Source organism: Medicago sativa, chromosome 2 (genome assembly GCF_051527215.1).
Source record: "Medicago sativa cultivar Bolivia chromosome 2, Bolivia_mono, whole genome shotgun sequence".
In the NCBI taxonomy this organism is placed as follows: domain Eukaryota; kingdom Viridiplantae; phylum Streptophyta; class Magnoliopsida; order Fabales; family Fabaceae; genus Medicago; species Medicago sativa.
This window is the reverse complement of record NC_140750.1, coordinates 20,894,862-20,920,981: the sequence shown is the minus strand read 5'-3', so window position 1 is coordinate 20,920,981 and position 26,120 is coordinate 20,894,862. Positions and strand designations below refer to the sequence as shown.

General features: G+C 32.1%; 2 protein-coding genes across 2 annotated transcripts; both read right to left on the bottom strand.

Annotated features, from left to right (window-relative positions):
• Positions 1-4,472: 4,472 nt before the first annotated feature.
• On the bottom strand, positions 4,473-13,282 carry SWEET17 (Nodulin MtN3 family protein). The gene is made up of 6 exons (XM_085743735.1): positions 13,222-13,282; positions 13,039-13,075; positions 12,726-12,936; positions 12,069-12,230; positions 5,250-5,369; positions 4,473-4,866 (listed from the first exon to the last, which is right to left on the bottom strand). The coding sequence occupies exons 1-6, from the start codon at positions 13,253-13,255 to the stop codon at positions 4,690-4,692; spliced, it is 741 nt and encodes a 246-aa protein (XP_085599861.1). The 5' UTR covers positions 13,256-13,282; the 3' UTR covers positions 4,473-4,689.
• Positions 13,283-16,618: 3,336 nt separating this feature from the next.
• LOC146945405 (peroxisomal fatty acid beta-oxidation multifunctional protein MFP2-like) lies at positions 16,619-25,706 on the bottom strand. Its single transcript, XM_085743734.1, has 18 exons — positions 25,476-25,706; positions 24,170-24,241; positions 22,891-22,956; positions 22,749-22,802; positions 22,597-22,664; positions 22,427-22,508; positions 21,878-21,933; positions 21,459-21,761; positions 21,288-21,374; positions 19,985-20,159; positions 19,782-19,903; positions 19,513-19,676; positions 18,702-18,956; positions 18,501-18,622; positions 18,225-18,346; positions 17,642-17,790; positions 17,425-17,563; positions 16,619-16,987 (listed from the first exon to the last, which is right to left on the bottom strand). The coding sequence occupies exons 1-18, from the start codon at positions 25,567-25,569 to the stop codon at positions 16,952-16,954; spliced, it is 2,166 nt and encodes a 721-aa protein (XP_085599860.1). The 5' UTR covers positions 25,570-25,706; the 3' UTR covers positions 16,619-16,951.
• Positions 25,707-26,120: the final 414 nt, after the last annotated feature.

Sequence of the window (26,120 nt, the reverse complement as noted above, 5' to 3'; positions counted from 1 at the left end):
TAATTATAATAATTAAATCTTTTTTACCTAAAGCGTCGACAAAATAAAATATACTTTTTTTGAATTTTTATTACTCATAACAAAGAATATTGATTATTTTTTAATATGATTCTTATAAAATATACTTTTTTTGAATTTTTTTAAACATAAACGATATACTCAACGTTTTATTACATGGATTATATAAATTGTTTTAAAAAGTTTCAAATTGCACTATTAGTATTTGAGAAATGTTAAATCATTATATTAAAATCATTATATTACCATACTCAACGTAGAAAACAAAAATTATTTAATGACATTACGAGGGTCCTTGTTAATGTTGAAATAAATGATATCAACCATTGAGATTGAATGGTCAAGATCAAAAACTACTTGACACATTTATTTCACCAAATCCAAATCCTTATGCTTCAAAGGATTGAATGAGAAAATCATTGAGATAAAGACTCAATATGGTAACAATAATGATAGCAAAGAAAGAGTACATGTTTGAATTTGGGGTGAATTTGACAAAATCATAGTGATCTTGTGCGATTTTGCTAAAGCTACCACTTGTATCAAATCCATTATAACTTTGAAAATGTACATATTACAAATTGCAAATAAATTTGGTAGATTTTGAAGACATCTCCTACAAGAGGACAAAGTGAGGATGAGCAGGGTGGAATGCATCCCCCACGAGACAAGGTGCGTCGGTCGATATATCAAGGAAGGGATATGCAGAGAGGGAAGGGGCAGAGCTAAAGGATTGGAAAAGTTAATTGTGATAATTAAAATTCATCTTAAAATATGGAGGTGGTGATGGGATCTTTTTTTTTTTTTTTGGCTTTCGCACCGGTTTCCGATCCACCAATGGTGGGCGACTAATCCGGCTCATGTGTAGAGGCGGCATGCACATTGGCCAAGCGTTGTTCCCCTTGGGAATCGAACCCGGTATTCCCCGAGTACGTCCTTAGAAGGAGCTCCTTGCCACTAGAGCCCAAGCAACTTGGTTCTTTTAAAGTGGCCGAGGTTTGAACCCCGGACCTTACATATTTTATGCATTGTCCCAACCAACTGAGCTACGCTCACGAGGACGAGGTGGTGATGGGATCTTGATTCTTCATCAATAGTAGTTTTTTTTGAATAGTCATCAATAGTAGTTAATTAGCCGATGTAATCACGACTTATATTTTTTTCTATTGTAATTTCCATTAATTCATACATTGTTTTTTTTTTCTTGGATGATATTGTTCTTTCTAAGTTGGAAATGTTAACCCAGACTTCTGAATTGCGGAGACCGTTTTATATAGTTAGAGATTTGTTAAAATAAGTTTAAGGTAGTTTGAAGATAGTTATGATTAGGTGGAAGCTTGATATATTAGTTACCTTAAGATCCCTATATAAATGCGTATCTTACCCAACTTGTATCATGTTCTTCATTCTATTATTTCGAAACAATTCATCTTTCTCCCAACTTATTTCTTATTTGGGCTCAACCTTAGAAGATTTTTTTTTGCTGCCCCTATCACAAAAAAAAATGTTATGTCTACCCCTAGTTGAAAATTAATGTTACAAATACCCTTGTTCTTCTTTTAAGTTGGCGAGCATGACATTTTTTTAACAATTCTCTGCAACTTGCAGGTTCTGTCTGAATTAAGTTGGCGAGCAGGTTTTTTTAAAAGTGTTTTATTCATGTTCTTTGTTTGAATTGGCGAGCAAGCCATTTTTTATTTGTGTTCTACTTATAAAATGGCGAGCATGCCATTCCTATTAATTTGTGTTCTATTTACTAGGAAGCATGCCATTTCTATATTATTTTTTTGAAAGATTGCATTTCAATATTTTCAAAGGCGAATGCCATTTTTTTCTATATTTTTTCCTTTTTTTATTTCGGTCTAACTTTTGTTTTTTTTTTGTTTTACAATTTTTTTTATTAAAAAACCACTTTTCTTGAATTTAAAAAAACAACCTAAAATGATTTTTTTTTTATCAAGCATATACCAAAAATACATTAAAATGAAACATTGTTACAAACTTAAAACATCTATTACATTTATCATATCCTAATTTTGTGCCCATGAGTACTACATCCAACCGGTCATATTCGCAGGAATTGTCCAACTGTTAATCATCAGTAGTTAATTTTCTTCGTAATGTATTTTATTCTGAATTATCTTAATATAATTATTATTATTATCATTTCACTTGTGTATTTATTAATAATTTTTTATATTTTTAATTAAAAATATTTATATACAATGTAGGATAAACGATGATCGCAATTCCATTAAAAAATAATAATACAACATATACATTAAATTAGATGAACCTTCTTTCAAAAAAAAAAAAATTAAATTAGACGAACTTAAAATGGCATGCTCGGCAATTTAAATATGGAATCATGGCAGTCAAATAAAAAATGGCTTTGCTCGCCATTTCAATCCAAGAACATGAAAAAAAAATTAAAAAAAGAATTGATCGCCATTCCATATGCAGAACTTACATAAAGTTCTGAAAAAGCCTGCAACCTTGCAGAAGAAGTTGAAAAAATGGTGATACTCGCCAAGTTAAAAGAAGAACAGGGGCATTTGTAAAAATAATTTTGAACTAAGGGTAGACATATCAATTTTTTTGGTGATAGGGGCAGAAGAAAAAAAAATTCTCAACCTTATTACCCTACACAAAACCCTAGGGTAAGTCAACTAAATTGCAAACGAGAAATCAAAATAAATTTATTCTCAAATTACAACTGATTTTATCATTTTAGATTTGTTAATGTTATCAAACAGACACTATCTATTGGTTCACTCGGTCAAAGTGTTGAGTCATCATTAGATAATTGATAGAAACAATGAACTATATGTTGAGTATAGTTCATAGTTAGTGATAAATGGACATGTCGATTGAGCGAAGTGATAAGAGATATGGTTAGGTAATTCCATTAATCTTGAAGTGGAGGTATGAACAAGTAATTCCACTAATCTTGCCATAGTCTTGACTCTTCAAAGGGGGTGGGAGCATGTTTGGCTCAATTACAATTTACGCTACATTTTTTGTCGTTGCATTAGTGAGGAAAAGAACATCTAAGGCTATTTTCTTATTTTCAAAACATGTCTAATATCAGAGTGCAAAGTGGTCCTCTCCTAATCAAAGCATGGTAGAGTAGAGACGGTTGTGGTCTGTGTTCACTCTCAAGTACTGCTTATATGGTGATTTTGCTATTGCCATCAACCAAATACTTGTTCAATATTCAACCATATTACACTATTTGTGGCATGTGGGTCATCAAATAATTCCTTGTTGTTTTCTTTATATGGGTCAGGTGTAAAGCTGTCACCAAGAAAGTTATGAATTGGTGATCAAAATCTGTCTCAATCTGATTTCTCAATTTGTTGTTTTCTTTGATTAATTGTTTTGCGGGGGACTGCTTTGATTATTAGAAGGAGCTGTGGTCAAGATTGCACCATGGAAAATAAATTTTATATGAATTTTTTTAAGTATAGTTAGAATTTTTCTAATAATTCTTATATACTACAATAAATTGTGATTTTTTTTTGTTTTCTAAAAACATGCTGATGCTAATTTGGATCCATTTGATGATACTTACACACAATATGATATTGTGATCAATGTTTTGCCCAAAAAAGTTTGTTATATCTAACGATTTGTCGGCGATGAATATTGTTGCGAACCCTCACACTCGATAGGATTCACGTATGTAATTAAAATGAACAAGATGTATCGTTTAATCCACCTTTAAATATTTCAGTTTAACAGAATATCATTCTTTATAGTATTTATATTATATGGATTGTTTAATAATTCAAGAATGTTAAATTAAGTATGGTAGAGGCCACTTTATGGTTTAGTAGGAACTCATTGAGATAATTAGATCTCATCGCATATTATTTGTCTTTCAGATAAGCAAGTGAAGGTGGTCGTGGATTCATGGATTAGTTCTTGAAGAATAGACTTCAAGACCTTGTTTGGATTTTGTTAGGGAAACTTATGAATTTAGAATTCATAAAATTACCATATAATTCGACTCAATTTTTATAATTATCCAGCATCAAGTTGTAACATTCTGTATAGTATTCTAGAAATCTATATTATGGTCCCTCAGACTTTTTCGTTTTTTTCTTCTCTATATGAATTTGCGCTTTCAATTTATATAAAAAAAAAAAAAAAAAAAAAAAACTAGGTTGGAGAGAGTGATGATTAAAATCTGAATGGATATGATTTATTCATTAAACTTTTATTATATTATTTACTTTCTTGACAACATCTATTTTGTTTCCAGTAAAAAAAAAAAAACATCTATTTGGCCAGAATAATTAATTATGTATATACGTGGTTATGATGTGAAACATTCTTTAGAATTGTGACTTCAACATACATCAATTCTGGAGATATAGAGTCATTGTCATATACATCATTCATTTTTTATTGCATTCAAATATACCAAAGGCTCTTAAAATCTGGGCATATAAGGTAATGCATCAAATGATTGAATAAAAATTCATGTTTTATTTACAAATTTGAAAAGCAAGAACATAATCACAAATATAATTTGAAATACATATTACTTACTATAATTTCATCATATAACCAAATGAAAACTCATTGACTATTCTAAAGAAAAATATCAAGCAATAGCGACATATACTCCAACATATATAGCTTTGAAACTTGAAAGCAAAATGACTAGATAGGTATGTTTTCTCTATCATGTGACTGAGTAGTTGAGGATGAGATTAGATGCTCATGTTGCCATCCTTCTTCCAATTTGTTTGAACTATGCTTCGTTTGTTTTCCATCTCTGTAAATCCCATGCAACACTAACTGTATAGCTCCAAGTACAAATCCAGTACCGTTTGGTACCTGTTATTTATTATTTACAATGTTGATGTTCATTAGTATTTTTGAAGAAAGATTTTAGTGTTTCATTTTTAAGTAAAAGTAAATCTATAGATATATACATATTACAAAAATGTTTCATGCACATCAAATGTAAAATTGTGGTTCGTTAAGTTGAATATATGATTAATTTAGACTACGATGAAAATTGTGAAATTGTAGATAATTATGTAGTTGAATTAACCACTATTTTTACAATGAATTGGATTAATATCTAATCTAGTGAATTAATCACATTTTTTAACGTCATTAAGCAACATTTAGAAGAAAAAAAATAGGTGTAATATAATTACTTTACATATGGTTTCATCAAGATAATAAGAGCACATGGTGCAACCAGAGCTTACCCCAAGAATGGAATCACGAACAAGAATAGCGTATAACAACCAAACGCCGCCGTTTAAAAAGAAGAAAAACGAAAGAAGGAATGGCAAATATTCCACACTTTTTGTCTTCACCACCGTTTTCTGAAAGTTACAACCAAATACAGTACATATATTACCAACAAGACAATACAATTTTTGGTAAAAAAAAATACAATTTATCTATAAAAGAAAATTTAACAAAGTACATTGCTAACAAATAAATCATCATTTTGAAATATAAATTGGAAATATTGGGCACTTTAGTCCACAAATTTTAAGAAACTATAATGAGAGTTGTTTTTTTGACAAGGAATACTTCCAATTGACACATGGAAATGACTTTAAAGCCTCTGGCGGTAGTTAACTACCGCTGGAAGATACGTCGGCTGTTAACTGCAGCTGGAAACCAGCGGTTGTTAACTACCGCTGGTGTCTTTCCCCCCAAAACCAGAAACCCCTACCTCACCTATTCATTCATCACCTTTTTTCACCAAAACCATACCCAAAAAAAATCCCATTTCAAAATTTTTGTGTTAAAATCATGCTTCCAAATCATTGCTGATCGATTGCTAAGACGTTTCTACACACAAAATGCATCAAAGAACATGTATTACAACGTTAAAATCCATTGCATTTGATTGATTTTTCTGGTTTTTTTTATTCTGACACGTGTTTTTTTTATTACAACGTTAAAATCCATTGGCATTTCTCCGGTTCCGGTTCCTAAGCCTAGCTTGGTTTCAACAAGTTATGATCCATCCAATCCTATGTATTACATGCCAAAATTCATGATACCATACATTGAGAGAGTTGTGGATGTTATTGGTGACGGTCATTGTGGGTTTAGGGCTATAGCGGAAGCCTTGGGTTTGACGCAAGAAAGTCATGTTATGGTGCGGAGAGCACTTATTCAAGAGTTGAAAGAGCATAGGAGCAAATACATTGAGGTGTATGTGAGCGAGAACAGTTACAACTACATCTTGGATGGATTGTATCCTCCCAAAAATCCTAGTAGCTTTGCACCTCCCGACAAATGGTTGACATTGCCGGATATGGGACACATCGTTGCATCATGTTACAATAGGCCGGTGTTAGAGATGACTACATGGAAAGACTACATCTCCGAGACTTTTTTCCCACTTAGAGGACGGCCTCTGGTTAACCCGAAAAGCAACATGATTTGCCTTGGTCTAATCCTAGATCATTTTGTCCTTCTTTCATTAAAAGATGGTTGCCCACTACCTCCAACATGCACGGAGTGGAGAAATCACAGGAGCGAAGAGGCGGCAACATGGGAGGATGAATTTTTGGATCAACAGGATCGTTTCCAAACACTCATGGACATTGAGCTCAAAGAGAGACCGGTTCCACCAAAGGAGCCAACAAATGAAGACAATCCAATTATGTTTGATGACACTCCGGTTAAAGCAAACACCGAATTTGAAGATGTTCTGGAACATTTAGATGATTTGCTTTTATTAGATGAAATGTGACACTTTTTGGTCGGTGTTAATCCGTTTTTTGGTTGATACGCGCCGACGTATTTTTTTGGATATATAATGTAATGACCAATTTTCTGGGTGATATAATGTAACTAACCTTTAACTATTTATATGTATATCAATATATTTGAGTTTCGCATTTATTAGTAATTAATGTACATTACTTGTAATGTTTTGCATAATGTGGAAAATTTGATGAATTTCAAACAATTGTTAAACGTTAACGCATTATCGGTTTGGTGTAATGTAACCGGATAATTGATAAACTATTAAATGTTGATGTTTATGATTGCTGGATGTTGTTGTTTCGGTTTGATTTCCTCCGGAATTGCCGTTTGAAATTACAGGTCGAACAGGACACATTTCCTGGGCAAAACCAGTTACAAACTACACTGGTTCTGTAACTGGTGTGAGCGGTAGTTAACAACCGCTGGGTACCAGCGGCAGTTAACAGCCGGCGTGTTTCCTAGCGGCAGTTAACAACCGATGGGGGTATTTTGGTCATTTCCATGTGTCAATAGGAAGTATTCTATGTCAGAAAAGCAGCTTTCAACTATAATTTATTCTTATAAATTGAAACATGTTTCTTTTGAAAAATCATTTATCAAAGCAATAAACGACTAAAATGTTGTCTTTTCTAGATATGCTAGATTTTTTATCTTGCTCTTGATAAATGAGTCACTGTCGCATAGATGTTCTCTTTGGATTGAGAGGTTAATGGTGAGACGTGGAAGTGGAGAATGAGATTGTTTGCTTGAAAGGAGGGGTTTGTGAGGGAGTGTACGGAGCAGCTTTCACTTGTGGTTTTGCAGGTTGATGTGTCTTACAAGTGGATTTAGAAGCTTCGTTCTTCTCACATGTACATGGTCAAAAGTGTTTATAATCATTTGATTAGTTCGGATGTGGCAATTAATGACCGATGCAATCATGTTTTATTGTTTAAGCAAATTCCGCTTACAATCAATATTTTTATTTGGCGTTTGTTCCAGAATAAATTAGCAACTAAGATGAATCCGTTTATGAGAAATATCTTGGATTATAATGATTCTTTTTGTTTGACCGCTTGTGGATTGGTTGAGGTTCATAATCATTTGTTCTTTTCTTGTGCTTTTAATTTTATGGTCAACTCTGGCTTTTAATATCGGATGGTTAGGCATCTCAATGGCTCTTCAAGGTTGCTTATTTGAGCATTTTCTTCTGTTTGGAGGTCTTGGGGTTTTCTCCAACAAGTCTCATTTGTCTTTTAATATTATTTGGGTTTCAGCTCTTTTTACTATTTGGAAGGACCGCAATATGAAGCATTTTCACATTTTAGTCCCACATCGGATAAATAAGACTCTTGATAAGAGTTTATAAAGAGATATATTCATCACCTTATAAGTCAGTTTTGTAGGATTGTGTTAAGCTCAACCACAATTTAATTTATAAGAAGGTATTAGAGCCAAAAACCAAAGACTAAGGGATGTGGGGGTGATGAAAGAAAGGGATGTTGTTACTCTTTTGTTTTATTTTATGGTAAGGGGAGGTGGTTGTTTCTTGACATCGGTCATGGTATGCAAAAACAAGATTGAGGATATACTGCAACGCAATTATGACTGTGTCACCGTCCGATCGAGGTCGAGCGGTTCAAACAACTTGAAACATATTTTGATTTTCTATTAGAGCCAAAAACCAAAGACTAAGGGATGTGGGGGTGATGAAAGAAAGGGATGTTGTTACTCTTTTGTTTTATTTTATGGTAAGGGGAGGTGGCTGTTGCTTGACATCGGTCATGGTATGCAAAAACAAGATTGAGGATATACTGCAACGCAATTATGACTGTGTCACCGTCCGATCGAGGTCGAGCGGTTCAAACAACTTCAAACATATTTTGATTTTCTTCTGAAATTAAAATTATCGAGAATTTGAGATTTGAACCATCTAACTTCGATGGAAATGCCACACAATCACTTATTGCATGCAGATAATGACTGCGGAAAATCTCAATCCCTTCAAATACTTTGACTAAAATACAATACAACGACATTCACTTTAAGACAGGCAAGAGAGAGAGAGAGAGAGAGAGAGAGAGGATAATGACTATTGAATTAGATGTAATTCAATCAATTAGTTAGGTTAGTTAAGTTACTTGACCCACAAGTAACTAACTTATTAAGTTAGTTAGGTTGCTTGGAGTGCAAGCAACTAACTAAATAAGGTGATTATATTGTATTGAGCTTATCCAATGACTTGTAAACCCAACTATACTAAGATGTATAAGTACATATTGAGATTATGAATGAGAAGTTAAGTTGTATAACCAAGAACTTAAAGACTTTCCCTACTTCTTCTGTTTCTCTCGTTCTCTCTTTGGCTCAAAGTGTGTGCGTACGCTCCAATAGAGGGAGAGAGAGATATAGAGAGAGAGAGAGTTATGAGAAGAATTAGAGAGAGCAGAGAAAAATGTTGAGTCATGGGGGAGCCTGAGGAATTATCATATTAGACTATGAGCAATCAGACAAGTGGAATCAAATACCACTTTAAGATATTTGGTATATGGATCCTCTCATTTATATATTGTTCAACATCCACTTTTCCAACCAATATAAGACTCTTACTCACACTTTATATACTAACAAGGGAATAAAAAAACTAGAGAGATAGACAAGAGATAAATGAGGTGTGTGAGAGTGATTTTTTTGTTAACCCAATAGACGCTCTAAAGCATCCATATAACTTTGTAATTTGAACATAAGTAAGACTAATTCTTGATCCGGGAACGGGACATCGATGTTTTTATAGGAGTTGAAATGGCTCACTCAAAGAATCAAACTCAAGTTTTTTTTCTTGGAGAGAGTGGTGTTACCAACTCTCTCAACACTTTGTAGTGTGGGGGAGAATACTTATTTGAGTAAAAAAACATGGTATTTTTAATATTTTAGATATGCTTTGGTAAAAAAAAAAAATAGATATGATGTACTTGTTAACAAAAGTTGCTAGCAAAAGAGTTAAATTTGTTGTCTTTATCCCATCCTTTGCCACTCGTTTTATCTAGATTCATCATCAATTTGCAAATCAAACATTATACAACTAAAATTATATGTTGTTTCGTTACCTTTAAGCAAATAAAAATGGTATAACTATAAATAAATAATTAATGATTGTAAGTTATATAATAATAACATAATTTATTCGGTACACGAGTCAATTCGACATTTACCAATACATTTGAACTTTAATCATTCTAATTGTGTTCAAATATGCGTAATTTCTAACCGTTCAAATATTCATAACATTATATCCCTAAAAAAAATATTCATAATATTATTAATAAATATGATTTATGTTCAAATATACACTTAAAAATCATGTTTAATTGTATTTAGTAGATAGTTAATGAATTGTGACACTTTATTATGCTCTTTTTTCCCGTCTACTCATTAACTAAGAACTGAATAAACTCTACTACAAAATTAAATTACACTTTAAGTAACACAATGTTTAATGAGTTTGTACATACATGTTTTTTTTTGTGTGTGGAGATCTATGAAGCCCGGATACGTAGTGCGATACGGGTACGATACGATACGGGTACGCGAATACGCGAAATTTTTAAAATTTAGGATACGATACGGCTAAGATACGTTAACAAAATATTTATATTAAAATTTATATGCCTGTAAAATACTTAAAAAAAAACATTGATTACTCATACTATATAATCATAAAAGTTACAATTTACAAAAAAAAAAAAAATACATATGATCAAAATAAAAAATGTAAAGTTTTTGTATAAATCATATTCTATTTTCATTCATATGTTAGGATATCAACAAATGTATCAATAAAAGAACTCAAAACAAAGTTTGTTTAATGTTGATTGATTAAATCTCCCATCTCTCGTTACTTTCATCCACCAAAATCATAATATTTAATTTGTTAATTGAAAAGTAATTATAGTGATTCGTATCTTAAATTTTCACAACACAATCTCATTTTTATACACTTCATTTTTTTTTGGATACGTCTGTGTGAAGTATCTTATAAGTATCTGTGTGTATCCGTCGAGTATCTTTTAAGTATCCGATAAAATATATATTTTAAATTAAAATAATTAATTCCGATACTTCTGGGATACGGTATCCGGAGTATCCGCGGAGTATCGGTATCCGATACGTATCCGACACGGGTACGGCACCATTTTGGAGTATCCGGGCTTCATAGGTGGAGATAATATACATGCTTGTTTGTATACCGACCATTTTAAATACACACGTGTAAGATTAAATTCTACATAGCTGTGTGATGGATGGCATGTGCAAGTGTTAGATTAGATGTTCCATCAAGCAAGCATTGTCAACATGAAACAAAACAACTACTATTTGAGAAAAAAATGTGCCCCGTGGGACAGTACTAATAGAGTACCTACCATTTATGACAGAGAAATGATATTTGTAGAACCATTTTGCAACAACTTTTTAACAATTTTATCTCTCATACTCATATTATGCTTTCATTTTCTCTCTTCCTTTTTCTCTCTATATTATTTTGACCAATAGAAATAAAAGAAAAATAAGTTGTCGTGAAAGTTGTCACTAATGGTTGTTCATGTATCATTACTCTTTATGATATGAAGTTCCCGAGAACCACTTATTTGGGGGAAAGATATTTGTAATGTAAAGAGCCAACTTACCATTGACAACAATTATTTGAGTTCCCTCTCAAAAAAAAAAAAAACAATTATTTGAATTCGTGAACCAAAGTATCAGTATGCGACAAGATCCAACCATATTCAGACACAAATATTACTCTCTTTTTTTTTCTTTTTTTCCTATTAGCTTAATATTGCTTTTTTAAATTCGATATTAAATGCAACTATATAATATTAATTAGTGGTATACATAACATGACCTTTCAAGCATCTCTATAGACATTGAAGAAGATTATAAGAAGCCTGAAATTGGTTGTCCATCATATTTGCCACAGAAATTTAGATGAAATTTCTTTTTATTTCGTCTCAAAATAGAAAATTGAATACAAATTTAATTTTTCGTATTAATTTATCAGTGATATATATGAACAATCTATAGTTGGTCCTCCTCCCAGTTAATACGAGAGAATTAACTAAGACCACCTTGATTTTTTTTTTTTTTGAGGGATCTAAGACCACCTTGATTGGCCTATAACATGAAATCTATTTATTTCACTAATAATCTAAGGATGCTAGATTTGCTAGTCTAATAAATTATTTTAATGAATCTAGATGATCATAAAGAGATAAGACAAACTTAAATAATTATAGAAAGCTCCAGAAACTTACCATGACAGCAAGAGGTGAGCCATACATAAGAATGTTCAAAGCTGCACCCATGATACCAACAGCACCACTACGAGCTTCTCCCTCCAATGCTAATTGAGTAGTAATCACTGCTGCTGCCAAGATCACCACGTCCAAAATCCCAGCAAGAATTGCAGTCTTCACCTGAATTTAATCAAACATATACATATGTTTAATTACTATTAATCAAATGAGCCTCATAAAAAAGTCACTAATCAAATTAGAGAAAAATATAATAATTTATTTTTTTTTATTGTCAAAAAAAAAATATTATTTTAAGATGTATGGTAGTGAATACACGAGTGTCAGATCAGTGATAAGAGTTTGAACTTTGAACCTCTAAATTCAAACAACATAGTTCAAATATCCTCGGAACATTGTAAAATGTCAACAATATATATCACTGTAACTAATAATAATTTTTCATTTTTTTACTAAAAAAATAATTTCTCATTTTTTCATTTTTGTATAAAATTATAAGAGTGAGAGAAAAATTGAAGTAACAACAAAAAGTTAAAGACAAAAAAAATGAAATTTGTTTCTAATTTCATCTGTAAGTATCATAGACTTCAAAATTATAAATTAATTTAATTTTTTATGTTAATAAATTAATTTGATTTTGTAAAAGTATATTCGTACCCTCATTTTTGGGGGTGCATATATGAGAAATAGAAGAATGTAGATTGTCTCCACCACGATGCCAAAGCCATTAACAGTGGCCACAAGGTATTCTCCAGCTTTTATAGTTCCATAGTAAGTCCACAATGAAGAGTTAAGCAATGTGCATATGTAAGGAAAACTAGAGAATTCTTCTGTAGATTTCTGCTTTATTATTCTCCAAAATGTTGGTCTGCATTATATAATTTAAGAAGACAAATATTATCCATTAGCAAAATTGAGACAATAATTTACAAATAATTAATTAAAGTTGTGTAGAGTGTAAAGAGCTTACACAGGAGAAAGAAACATGAGAATTGAGATGATGTTACCTGTAGCAACAAATTAAGAAAAAAAGCCATATATGAAATTTCCATTTTTGGGCATGGATCAATAAAGATTGGTACCATCCATTAAGGTTAGTGCAAAAGAGTGAAAAGGAATGAATATTTGGAGGGTATTCATATGCATGTGTTACCTATAACTCCAACAAAGAAACTTGGATCTGCCATGAGGAAACTAAGAAACAAGATTATGAAGGGAGGAGATTGTCTCCAGTTTTTTTCTCTCATGTGTAATCTAAGCCCTCCATTAACCCTCTATTAAATAGGTGAGAGAGTGTTTTTGTAACAATAAAAAGGAGAGAGAGTATAATCAAAGGTGGATAGTTAAACACTGTAGAAAACTGGAGGTATCTCCACTGGAGAGGATCCACTCCCGATTATGAATGAGTAGTTTCAATTTCTTCTTTTGGTGTGCATATTTATGGCTAGGCAGAAGAGTGAGAATAAGGTGGAAAAGAAGAGTTTCTTATTGTCTGGACAGAAATCAAAAGAAGCAATGATATTTTTGCATTTTTTCTTTTTTAATGGCAATGTATTTTCTCTTTCTATTTATAAATATTATTTATATATCTCAATTTTTATCCTCCATTTTTTAAAAAAATTGGGTACAGATCTTTCACTTTTTTAATTAAGAAGATTAACCTAATACTTTTTGTCAACAAAAATTTTAATTAATACTACATACTAGTGGCAATAAATAGTTTTTTTTTTGGTAGACACAAGAGTAATTGGTGAGATTCGATGTTCAAGTTTCTTTTTGTGTCACAAGAGGTTATGGATTCAAATTCGATCATAAAAATGTAACATTTTTAAATCTTTATAAAAAAAAGTTTTGTCGCACGTTATAATCTTATCTGATTTGATTAATTAATTTCTACGGTTGTCGACAAAAATACATAACGACATCAAAACTCAACCACCTAAAAATAACAAGTGTTTCATAATGTTTTTTTTTTATTAATAGTAAGTAATAGATGTGAATTTCAAAGAAATGAAATGAAATCAAAGTAATAGATGTTTCATAATATTTTCTCTTTAAAAGTGTTTTTTTACAATGTCTTTTTAAAAGTAATAGATGTTTCATAATATTTTCTCTTTAAAAGTGTTTTTTTACAATGTCTTTTTAAAATCTACTAATTAAGAATATCAACTTGTAAATCATCAATAATTAAAGAATTAATGTAATTGAGTACAAAATAAAGTAAGATTATTTTATCATTTAAAAAGTACTAAAAAGAAAAAGAGAATAGGTAGCTGTTAATTAGACGTCAATAAATTTTTCTTTTTTGGTTCTATTCTATCACGTGTTATCCGTGCAACGAATGATCAGTGAACCACCCTGACCCTGATTGAAAATGCTATGGTCCTACCATAAATAATTTTGTTTTAAAGGGTGGTCCTACCATAAATAATTGTTATTGCTTTGTTTGTCAAAAAGATTAAGGAAACAAGCATGAATAAAAGAAAAATTATAAAGGAGGATTTTAACTTAATTTCAGACAATGATTTGGTTATTTATCTTTTTTTCATTGTATTTTTGTTTCTTTGATTCATTTACATATGTATTTTTAAACTTTAAATGCATGATTTTCTTTTTTATAGCCTCCAGTTTTTTTTTAAATGTAAGGTTTTTCATCTATGTTTGCATATAAATATTAAATTTGAAACTTGAAAATTCATATGCAAATGGACTGAAAGGGAAAAATTGCAATGAGAAATGATAAAAGATCATATTGTTATTTTTTCTCTTTTTTACAAAAAAGATCAAATTGTTATCTGAAATTAAGTTAAGAGATTATAAATGTAACTTTGCTTGGATAAAATAATAAGCACATCTTCTAAAAATTCTAACTCAATCAATAAAAATATCAAATCTGTTAGGAAGGACGTTGTGATTGCAATTTAAATGATAAAATAACGACTAACATATTCTCCCTTTCTCTTTAGTATTTTTTAAATGATAAAATAAACATTTGTTCACATATTATTGAGTTACATGACCAATTTTTAAATCAAACATGATACAACTCGAGTTATATCCCTTCAAATGATAGAAATGAAGATGATATTTACCCTTTAAATATAAAGCACATTGATCCTATAAGTGAGGTGATGATAATCTAATAGATCTGAGACAATTTTTTTTTGGAGGAATAAATCTGACACAATGATTGCCTGATATAATGAGTATTTTGGGTTCATGCGATCATGTCACATATACATATTCAGTGGAACAAGAATAAAGATAATTCTGTATTAAAAAAAAATTAATCTTTGTGAACTTAGTTCAGTTGATAGGAACATTACATAATATATATGGTGGTCGTAATTCAAACTCCGAACACACCACTTTTCATTTTAAGAGATGAATTTTTAGTCAATTGGCTATTGGACAAAAAAAAAAAAGAATAAAGATAAGTTTCATTTATAAACATGTTTCTTATAGATTAAAAAAAAAGTGTTTTTTTACTTTGTATTTCTAAACAATTTTTGTGAGAACTTACTCAAAAATAATATAAGTTATTTTGAACTTATTTGTTATAAATTTAAATAGTAATTTTCACATCAAAACCTAGTTATTCATTGATAGAGATTTTAACATAAAAAAAATCACATATTTTTTCAAAAATATATCTCACGAAAATAATTTTTGTAAGTTACTAAAAATAGCTTCTCATTTTAAACATTTTTTTGAAATTTATTATCCCAAAAAAATTGTACCAAAAGGATGAAATACTTACAATAATTTTATGAGAAAATATTTAAAACGATTTTTCATTTGAAGCTTTATTTAAAAAATTCGCTTTAGAAAAAGTTACAATTGTTGGGCAGCAAGTGTGAGTTAGAAGTCTCACCTTGCGTAGAAAAGTGAAGTTTGAACACTTTATAATGTAGTGAACCCATAAACTCATTGTCTAAGGTTTTGGGTTAAAGTGTGGTGCCCAACTCACTTGTGTGGTTTCTCTAAACCGATTGTTGATGATCCCTCATACCCTCTATAACCCAACAGTGGTATTAGAGTCGTTGTTCAATAAGAATTCAATCGGCTCTTTCTGTCGAAACTCTTTCTGGCAAGGCGTGTGTGTGGATGAAAAGCTTCGGTTTGAGGAGGGGTAATGAATTGATAGACTCACACTTGAGGAGAAGATTGTTGTGTAGCAAGTGTGAGTTAGAAGTCTCACATTTCATAGAAAAGTGGAGGTTGGACATTTTATAAGTAAAATGATCCAAAAATCTATTGCTTTAAAGGTTGGAGTAAAAGTGTGGTGTCTAGCTCACTTGTGTGGTTGTTGTGAGTCCAATGTGGATGTTTCAACGAACTCCTTTCGTGATCCAATAATGATATCAGAGTCGTGGTTCGACTGACTCCATGTGTTGAAAGTCTTCATGGCATTGTGTTCTAGTAGTGGGTCCAATTGAGTGCACAACGACAACAACAGCAAGTTCAATTGTGTGGTGTGGGGTGAAAAAGCTTCTACTTGAAGAGAGCATAATTAATTGATGGTTCACACTAGGGAAGTTGGATTTTGATTTTGACAAGCATAATTGTTGGATTATCATCAAATATCGCAATAACAATTCTCAGCAACAGCAAACTTAGAGAAGCAATGAAGAAATGATACTCAAACTAGCAATTCCATAAACCTCTAACAAGAAATCATTTAATCTAACTCTTCTTCATTTTCATTATTAAGCTCTTGCTGCTAGTGACAAGAAACTAACACAGATTAATCTCTTGGAAGAGATTTGGATCTTTTTGAATTATGTTCCTATCCTTTGAAAGGGGAAAGAAAATCTGATAAAAAAAACATGTAATGTGCTTTTGAATCTTTTTTATTTTTTGGTCTGAATGTGCTATGAGTCTTATAATCGTGACTGCGCTTGATCCACCGAGGCACCCTGCAACATGAAAGTAAAGATGCAATTAAAGGGTGTAATATATGGTATAAATATAATTGATCTACAGTACAAATGAAAGCTTCTTAGGGTCCAAAAATCATGCAATAACTTCCATGTTGATGTCATTGCCATCATTGTCCCCTCAAACCTCGTCATTTTTTCGGATATCATAGTTATTCAAACACAAGGTCTCAGCTGAAGGGATTATAATTTTAAATAGAAAGGGGCAGATCCGTCATATATACAAGGGATTATATCTGTAGGTGCAATGCATTGTTGAAATGATTCTCAAAACAATAACCCAGCAAGACCATCCTACTCCAACAGCAATGACCAAACTGACAATGCAGTTGGGTGAACAGTACTAAAATGCAGCCTAAGAGGCAAGTATCTGATCTATAAATTAAATAAACAACACATGATCTTAGATTTCTTACCAATGGAATCCCCTTGGCAGCTCTTGCAGCCAAATAGGCAGAGGGCTTGAAGAATTCTCCATATAGTTTTGACCATTCAGCCAATCTTGAGTATATGTACTTGGATCCAAGAGAGTCAGCCCAGAATATGATACCTCCCCTAATTAAGTTAACCCTTAAAGTCAGAACAAGAAGCACAAACTTTTTAGGGTAAAAAATAATAATGGATGAGACAAACCTGTAAGGTGGAAAGCCCATTCCCATAACAGCTGAAATATCAAGATCTGCTGCTTTAACTGCAATGCCTTCATCAAGGACCCGGCAGGCCTCATTCACCACAGGAAAGAAGATCATCTCTATGATGTCCTTTTCTGATAGTTTTACAAGCTGTCCAGTTCGCCAAATTTAACAAAATCAGATCAAGTGGAATTGTGAAGAACACAAATTGTGTTTCCCACACAACAGTCAAGTAAAAACGGACTTCCTCACTTCCTTTTTAGTCGCCGTTTCAAGGTTATTTACACATACCAAGAAAATCAAGAAATTATTAACTTTGGGTGAAATTATGCCTTTTTCCAATAATAAGTATTTATTATCTTATTTCATCTATTTATCTCTCTGGAATAAACAGTTACGGGTATTATTGACAAAATAACAGTTAATGTTACTTTGAACTTTGAAAACAACAAATATATATATATAAATATATATATATATATATATATATATATATATATATACACAAAAAATTCCTTAAAAAAAAAAAATACCAGTTGACTAGTAGAGGAGGGAGTATAAATTAGTTTGACCGGGTAAAATACCTTAGGATCCACAGAGACACCAGAAATGTTCCTAGACTTCTCAATATAATTCTTCAACTCTGGATCAGGATTAGCCCTACGTTTATCATCGTACAAATAAAATCCTTTGCGAGTTGCTTCACCTGTTTAAAAGCACATGTTAATAGTTCCACACATAACTCAACGACTTTTTAGTCAAAACACGCCTGAGCTTGTTATTGTTAAGTAAATATATTTCACAACATCTCAGATTTTCAATTGATACAAGTAATTAGTGCATGAGAGTTTTATATTTACCTGCTCTTTTATCCTCTTGCATAAGTGGAAGGATCATTGATTTGTAAGTTCGCTCAGGGAAATTCTCAATAAATTGCATGGCAGTTGCAACCCCCACGCCAAAACCAACGAGGTCAATCAACCTTCATTAGAAGATGTATGATATATTAAACTCTTAGAGAAGTGAATATGGATATCAAGAAATTTTCCAAGTATTAATACCTGAAAGGTCCCATGGGCATTCCAAACTTAGTTACTGCCTTATCAATTTGATAAACATCTGCACCATGTTCAATAAGAAACATGGCTGCTTGTGTATATGGGAAGAACATCCTATTAACAGCAAATCCAGTACAATTTCCAACTACCACTGGAGTTTTCCTTATCTTCCTTCCAATATCTAGCAAGTCAACTACTACTTGCGGAGATGTCTGTTTAGTACGTACAATCTCCAGAAGTGGCATAACATGTGCCGGGCTGTAGAGGCAACCATAGAATTTTAAGTCATAAATATACCGTTAGTGTACAACTTTTTACATTGTCAATCAATTACAGTCAGTGGTATATTTTACTTTCAAAATAGGCAATACTAAATTCAAACATATGTAGGGATCCAACGATTATAATTGAATGACAGTGTAAAAAATCTTTTCACTGACAATGCATACCAATTAAATCCAAAATATAATAGTTAATGAAGAGTGAACACTGAACACTAATAATACCTGAAGAAATGGGGTCCAAAATATAATAGTTAATGAAGAGTGAACACAAATAATTGGTATGCAATGGAAGTGAACAGATTTTTTACACCGTCATTGAATTATAATCCGTTAGTGGACAACTTTTTACATTGTCAATCAATTACAATCAGTGCTATCTTTGACTTTTAAAATAGTCAATACTAAATTCAAACATATTTAGTATCCAATGATTATAATTGAATGACTGTGTAAAATTTTTTTTTCACTGACAAGGCATATCAAGTAAATCCAAAATATAATAGTTAATGAAGAGTGAACACTAATAATACCTGAAGAAATGGGCTCCAACAATCCGGTCTTCAGATTTAGTATTCTTTCCAATCAGGTTCAAGTCGATTGTGGAAGTGTTACTTGCAAGTATACAATGAGGAGGACAATACTTTTCAAGGTCAGCAAAGATCTGTTGCTTTAAGGCAACATTCTCAATAACAGCCTGTCGGAACATAACCAATAGCGTATAATTTACAAAGGTGTTCTGAATAAAGCGCAATTGCAACAATCAACAAACAAATTAATATTAGGATTTCTCCTCAAGTACCTCTATAACCAGGTCCACATCTTTGAAGCTTTCATAGTCAATGGTACCTTTGAGAAGAGAGATGGTTTTTTCAAATTTTTCCTTAGTCATTTGCCCTTTCTTGACACGGCTTTGTAAATTTGCTGCATAAAGAAAAGTACTACATGAGTTATATATTTTTAAATTTAAGCATCAAGAACCAATTTACAAGGATCTTTTCTCACCTTTAACTCTGTTAACACCTGCTTCCAGGAATTTTTCATTTACTTCTTTCAAGATAACAGGATAGTTACCAAGAATTAAAGCAGTTGCTATTCCGGAGCCCATTAGTCCTCCGCCAAGGATTGCAACCTTTTTCACTTGTCTAGGAACCAATCCACGATCGGTAACCCCAGGTACCTGTTCATGCGAGGAGATGTTGAAAAATTTCATATATACAGAACTTCTGAAAAGAAAGTACTAAGGAACAGAATAGCTAAGCAGGTTCTAACTTTTTATCACAATTAATATTAATATGCTACCTTTGAGGTTACTTTACTGACACTATAAAACCCCAACACAAGCCAGAAAATTCTACTAATCAAATTAAAGATATGCATTACAGGCATAATTTAAAGTGGTTAGGATTCACAAATTTCAATTTCTAAAGTTTTTAAACAGTAAAAAATTGAAACTGTTTAAATGAACTATAAATCCGAAAACATCAATACTATAAATTTAAGCATCAAATGAATAACTATGAACTAACAACCACATTGATGCGAACCCGGATTACATAAACAGTAAATGGAAGAAAACAAAGCAACAACGGAAGATAAAGAGTGTATTATTTCTGAAAATCAAAGAAAAATACAATATAATGAAGATCCTATTGTCCACAGAACTAAGCTCCTTCAGAGAACAAATTCTCTCTGCCCAAAACAAACTGTATGATTCTTCTTGATACCTTTCTCTCTTCCTTCAACCTCCTTATAACAGAATTTCCCTTGCACAATTCAATTCACACTTCTCTCCTCTTACTCTCACTCAGTCACATGGACGTTCCAATTTTTCGCTTCTCTATTTCTCTTAACAAAAACTCTCCATACTATGGGCCTTAACAACTTATGTGCTAACTGTCTCTTCGAGCTCACCTTCTCAATAAGAGTCCTATCACACATGATATATCTTGTTGAACTACAGTTGCTCTCTTTGAATGTGACAGCTTGCAATGGTCTCTCGCTTTTAACATTTTTATAAACCTTAATCAACAATATCTATCTGACCTTTTGACTGGCCACAACTAAATTAGAAGGAAATCTAAAGATTTGGAAACAGTTTATCTCACCTCAGAAGTTCTATAAAAATCAACAGAAAATTGACAAGTTTGAATTCTGTGTAACCAGGTTTAAAATGTGCTTTTATAAGCTATTACACAAACATTTTCCCCTCCTTAACAACTAATTAACAACTAGTACCTTGAGGTCTCTCCCTCTCTCAAAAGGGGAGAAGAAACAGGTAAAACTCAGACAAATAATGTCTACAAACCTTAGATGTTCCTCGTTGAGAGAAAAATATGTGAATCAAGCTCTTGCAAGTATCCGACGCCACCAGTCCTTCAAAGGCTTCAGCTTCCTGCAAAGGTTAGATACATTATCATCCAGATTTGGGTAACAGCAATTTCAATAGTAAAAAGAAAAATTGCAGACGCGTGACAACCTTCAAGAGTCCTGCACGGGGACCAGCAACTATTCCATGTTCAATAACATCAATACAAACCAAAGGGTGCTTAAGATTAGGAGCCCGCTTTTGCGCTTGAGTTTTGGCAAACTTCAATATCTCTCTTGCTTCCCCAAGGGATTCTATTTTGTCAGTCTTGTAAAGACTAGCAACCCATGGTCGTCGACGGTCCACGATATCTAGAGCCCATTGGCGAGCAGTGCTCACCAACTTATCAGGTGACACTAAAACGTCTACAAGCCCCAAACTATGAGCTTCTTCCGCTTTGATTGCCTTTGAGGTCTTCCATTGTAAAAATCAAGAAGTGCTAAAAAGTTAAATCTCAACCACTGGATAGGCGTGCTGAAATTACATCTTACATATTTTCTACGAAAAAGGCAGCATAAATTGTAGCATACCAGCATCATCTCAAGTGCCTTTGCCAGGCCAACAAGACGAGGAAGTCTCTGCGTTCCTAAGACAATTTACAAATGGCGAGTTAAAATGGAATTGTTTAATAAAAAAAATTAGTACCTCATACCAGTTTTATTCAATTATTTAAGATAAGAGCATTGTCTTGCATTGTTATTCATGACCTAACCCATTTTAATGTTGTTGATTATGAAAGGCCTAACTAACATAATAAGACTTTTCACCATGATCTTTGGTAAGGGACTTAATTAGCACACACAACCACATACAGGTCTATAACAACAAAAAATAACATAATGATACAAATATTTATGACATAATGATGCATAATTTAGGTTTGAATACTACTAATAATGCATTTCAACTTTTTCTTCATTTACTCTCAATACATTCAATTTGGATATTTAAATAAACTAGAAAAATATGTTGGTGGAGTCAAAAGAAAAGAATAATAAGTAATATGGACAGAATTCTAATAAATAAACATGACAAAATTAGAGAGGAATTAGTGCAACTAACAATCGGATCATCCATACCTCCACCTCCAGGAATTACTCCAAGTTGAAGTTCCGGCAAACCTAGCTGAGCACTGGGGGTTGATATCCGTGCAGTGCATGCCTGTTATAGGAAGAAAGGATAATATTTTGTAGAAAGGAAAAGAAAAAAACATAAAAATTTCTTATTCTAAACACTGGACAACTTATACCATTGCAAGCTCTAAACCCCCACCCAAGGCAAGGCCGTCAATGGCAGCAACCGTAGGCTTCCTTCCCGCTAAAAGATGAAATGAGAAGATTTAAAATCAAAACAGAATACAATGACAAATGAGTTACAAAGAAAACTTTAAAGAAATTGTACCTTCTATAGTATTAGTTTGGAGTTCTATTGATATCAAACCAGGCTTTGTATCCCCTGTATATGGCCAGGAAGAATTAGAAAATGAGTGTAAGTAAGTACATTTACTAAAACAGAAAAACAATAAAACAACAGAAGAAATTACCTAATCCCTTTTGTATTAGGCCAAATGCATTAATATCAAAACCGCCAGAAAATTTTCCCTTCGCACCTGTTACAGTAACAAAATATTCAGGTATGAGGACCTCGACTTCAGTGCCGTTTGATTATACGTTTCCTCTTTTTCTTCTTATCTTTAGCTCTTCACAGACACACTTTAGCATTACTCAAAATGTTAAAAGCATGCCGTAAAAATTACTCTAGTTTGAACAATCTATGCTTGTAGGTTTAAAACAAAAACTGGGTGATTGATGCTTATATAATTAAGATTCTGATAAACAGTCAAAGATCAAAACTACAATGAGCTTTGGGGTAACAACAACAAAGACAACCAAGTTTTAAGATTTTTCCCAAATTACTGTCGATAAAACTTTCTATACACTAAGTGGAGTCGGCTACATAGATTAAATTATGCCACAATATCCAGTCATAACTCAAATATGGTGATAGAACATTAAATCAAAATCTCCTGCAACGTTTTGGCCTATATTTTTCCAGTCTCTCTCTACCTCGGCATATTGGACTATTTTCCATATGGTCTATCTTTCCTGCCGGTGAATGCTTTAAGTGGGCCAAATAATTGTTTTTCTCTTATACAGACTACATGTGTCTATCTTCAACTAACACGAGGACGAATAGTTAAGGGTCCGTTGACTTATGAGTTAAAATAAACATTAGAGAAGGTATTGTGAAAGTCTTTGAAAATGTATTTTAAAAATAAATTGAAAATTTTCAAAACATTGTTTTCACTTTTTCTAGAAATGCATTCTCTCTAGTAAGCTTTAATCTTCTCAGTTAAAAAGAAAAATTTGTACCCAAATGTTACTCCAACCACTCACATACAAAGTAAAAATTGAAAATGTTTTTAGAAACTAAACTGGCCCTAATTGTGACTGTTGTCTAACATGTTGCCTCAATGACATTTTCTTTTCTTATTTAAAAATTATTCAAATTGGCTATGCAACTTCTCCCCCTTAAACAAGGCATAATTGATCAATGATCCATATACTCAACCTCGCATAGACAAAGCTTTTGATTGATAATGTTATGCCTATTTTCTCCCCTGTTGAGATTTTACAGGACCAAACGATGATTCATTTCCATTTCCCACTTCAAAACAACACCTTATAGCCGCTCTCTACATTTCTATTCAAAGTTACCAAACCCACATTGTTTAACTAAACAAAATTAATGATTGCTATCGAGTTCGAATTTTGAACATTCCATGCATAATAAACAGTTTATTTCAGAAGCACTTTGCATACCTGTAACAACAATTGCCTTGACATCTTCTCTCTTGTGAGCCTCGTCAAAACTCTCCTTTAAACTCTGAAACACTAGAGGGCGAGAGGGGGGTGACAGACAAATGAACAAACGTAATTTAGCTTGAGGAATGGAAAATAAAAGGTAAATAGACGAGTTACTTGATTTAAGTAGTTATATTAGTCTCTTAAATCCTTTTTTTGAGGGATAGTCTCTTAAATCTTATATCATAAAATATTGAACTTACATGACATCAAATTAAAGGTGTATCATGTGTCAGACATCGACACAACGGAACATGGCACTAATACACGAGATTACATTCAACACTTCCATTTTCTTAAATTCCGATGTCTACATGTCAGTGTCAATCAATGCTTCATAGCTTACATGTGTGTGGAATTCTGAATGTGAATTATATTATTAATCAAATTAATTGCCTCACGTTTGAGACGGAATTGAGTCATGAAATGCATATTCTGAAGTAACTCAACCAATGAAATATAATTTCAGGGATGTTGAGCGTAACTTGCATGACAGATAATTTGCAGTTTGTTTTAGAATAATTTAGAAGATAAAAAAAATATTTATCTAAACTAATCTAATCCAAACATGCAAGTGCATGCTTGATTCAATTTTGAAAGAGACAAAAGTGATTCTAGTTGATTCTAACGTTAGAATGAGTTCTAGAGACAAAAGTTGATTTGATTCTGATATGTTTCAAGTTAGAATTAATTCTAGAGGCAAATTCAATTCAACTTGAAAACATCCAAAATCAATTTTACACCTCTGAAATCAAATTTGAATCCTGAAAAAGTGAAACGAAACATATTTCTAGTGTATGTTTGAATGAACGGTGAGTTAGAAAAAATCATCGCGGCACAATGGCACTGTGATTTCGTTGAATCTCCGGAGTGTAGCTATTAACAAAATTAGGTGGCTCACCCTGACTTTGTCAATTTCACCGCGAATCCAATCATGCAATTAGTCTTCTCAAATATAATTGATTCTCCATCATAATTGACTCTAGCTTCTATGTAGAATTTGAAATTTTTAACTCCCTAGTTGATTATTAGTCTGACATCTATTGTTGAACACCAATTTACATTCAAGTTTAAACCAAAATTACAAAAACCAATTCATTCAAAATCAATTCTCGTCATCGTAAAACCAAACATGAATCAGATCATTCCAACAAATAAATACTAAACATATATATAAAACTAAACATGAATCAAGTAAAAACTAAACTATACATAAGATAAAATCAGATAAAGGAAACAGATCTATGAAAAAGAAGAATAGTACCATCAAAAGAGAGAGAATTGACAGGAGGATTGACGATGGTGATGATGGCAACACCATCAGCTCCAACTTCCAAAACTGTGTGTCCTTTCGCCATTGATTCAGTTATCTTTTTTCCTCCTTCAATATGAATGAATATGCGAATTTTCTTTCTTCTGATTTGATTCTGTTGATCCTGTTTTTCAAGAGTGACGTAAACGATGTTTGTATATTGGTTTGAGTCAAAAATTGGTTGGAAAGATTATTAATGTTATTGAATGTGTATAAATATGTACGCAAAAACAAGAATGGATAGATATAAATGGCGGTCAATGTCACTATCACTGAACTGCACGTGTTACTTACTTCCTGTATCATCTTCCCCAAATAGTAAGTTTACCTCCATATGTAGAAAGAAATCAACTGGTATTATGAGACAGTAAATTTCCACCAATGGTAAATTATCTCTTCAATTTTATCTATATAGTTTTTGTAGATTAATAATTTAATTTATTGCAGACATAGAGGAAAAAATGTGTGAAATAGGATATTGTTAAATACTTAAGGATAAGATATTGTTTAATAGGTGAGGATAATATAGAAGGAAAAAAAACTTCAAAGGTAATAAAATTATTGGTTTTTATTTGTAAAAAAAATTATTGGTTTTTA

What these genes read in the sequence shown, in the direction of transcription:
- SWEET17 (XM_085743735.1), bottom strand. Translation starts at nt 13,255, where the DNA reads ATGGCAGATCCAAGTTTCTTTGTTGGAGTTATAG. An exon ending in TTTCTTTGTTGGAGTTATAG is followed by an intron (nt 13,076 to 13,221) that starts GTAACACATGCA and finishes TTGTTGCTACAG; the next exon opens with GTAACATCATCTCAATTCTC. An exon ending in CTCATGTTTCTTTCTCCTGT is followed by an intron (nt 12,937 to 13,038) that starts GTAAGCTCTTTA and finishes TATATAATGCAG; the next exon opens with ACCAACATTTTGGAGAATAA.
- LOC146945405 (XM_085743734.1), bottom strand. Translation starts at nt 25,569, where the DNA reads ATGGCGAAAGGACACACAGTTTTGGAAGTTGGAGCTGATGGTGTTGCC. An exon ending in GGGGTTTAGAGCTTGCAATG is followed by an intron (nt 22,509 to 22,596) that starts GTATAAGTTGTC and finishes TTCCTATAACAG; the next exon opens with GCATGCACTGCACGGATATC. An exon ending in ATGCCCATGGGACCTTTCAG is followed by an intron (nt 18,623 to 18,701) that starts GTATTAATACTT and finishes CTTCTAATGAAG; the next exon opens with GTTGATTGACCTCGTTGGTT.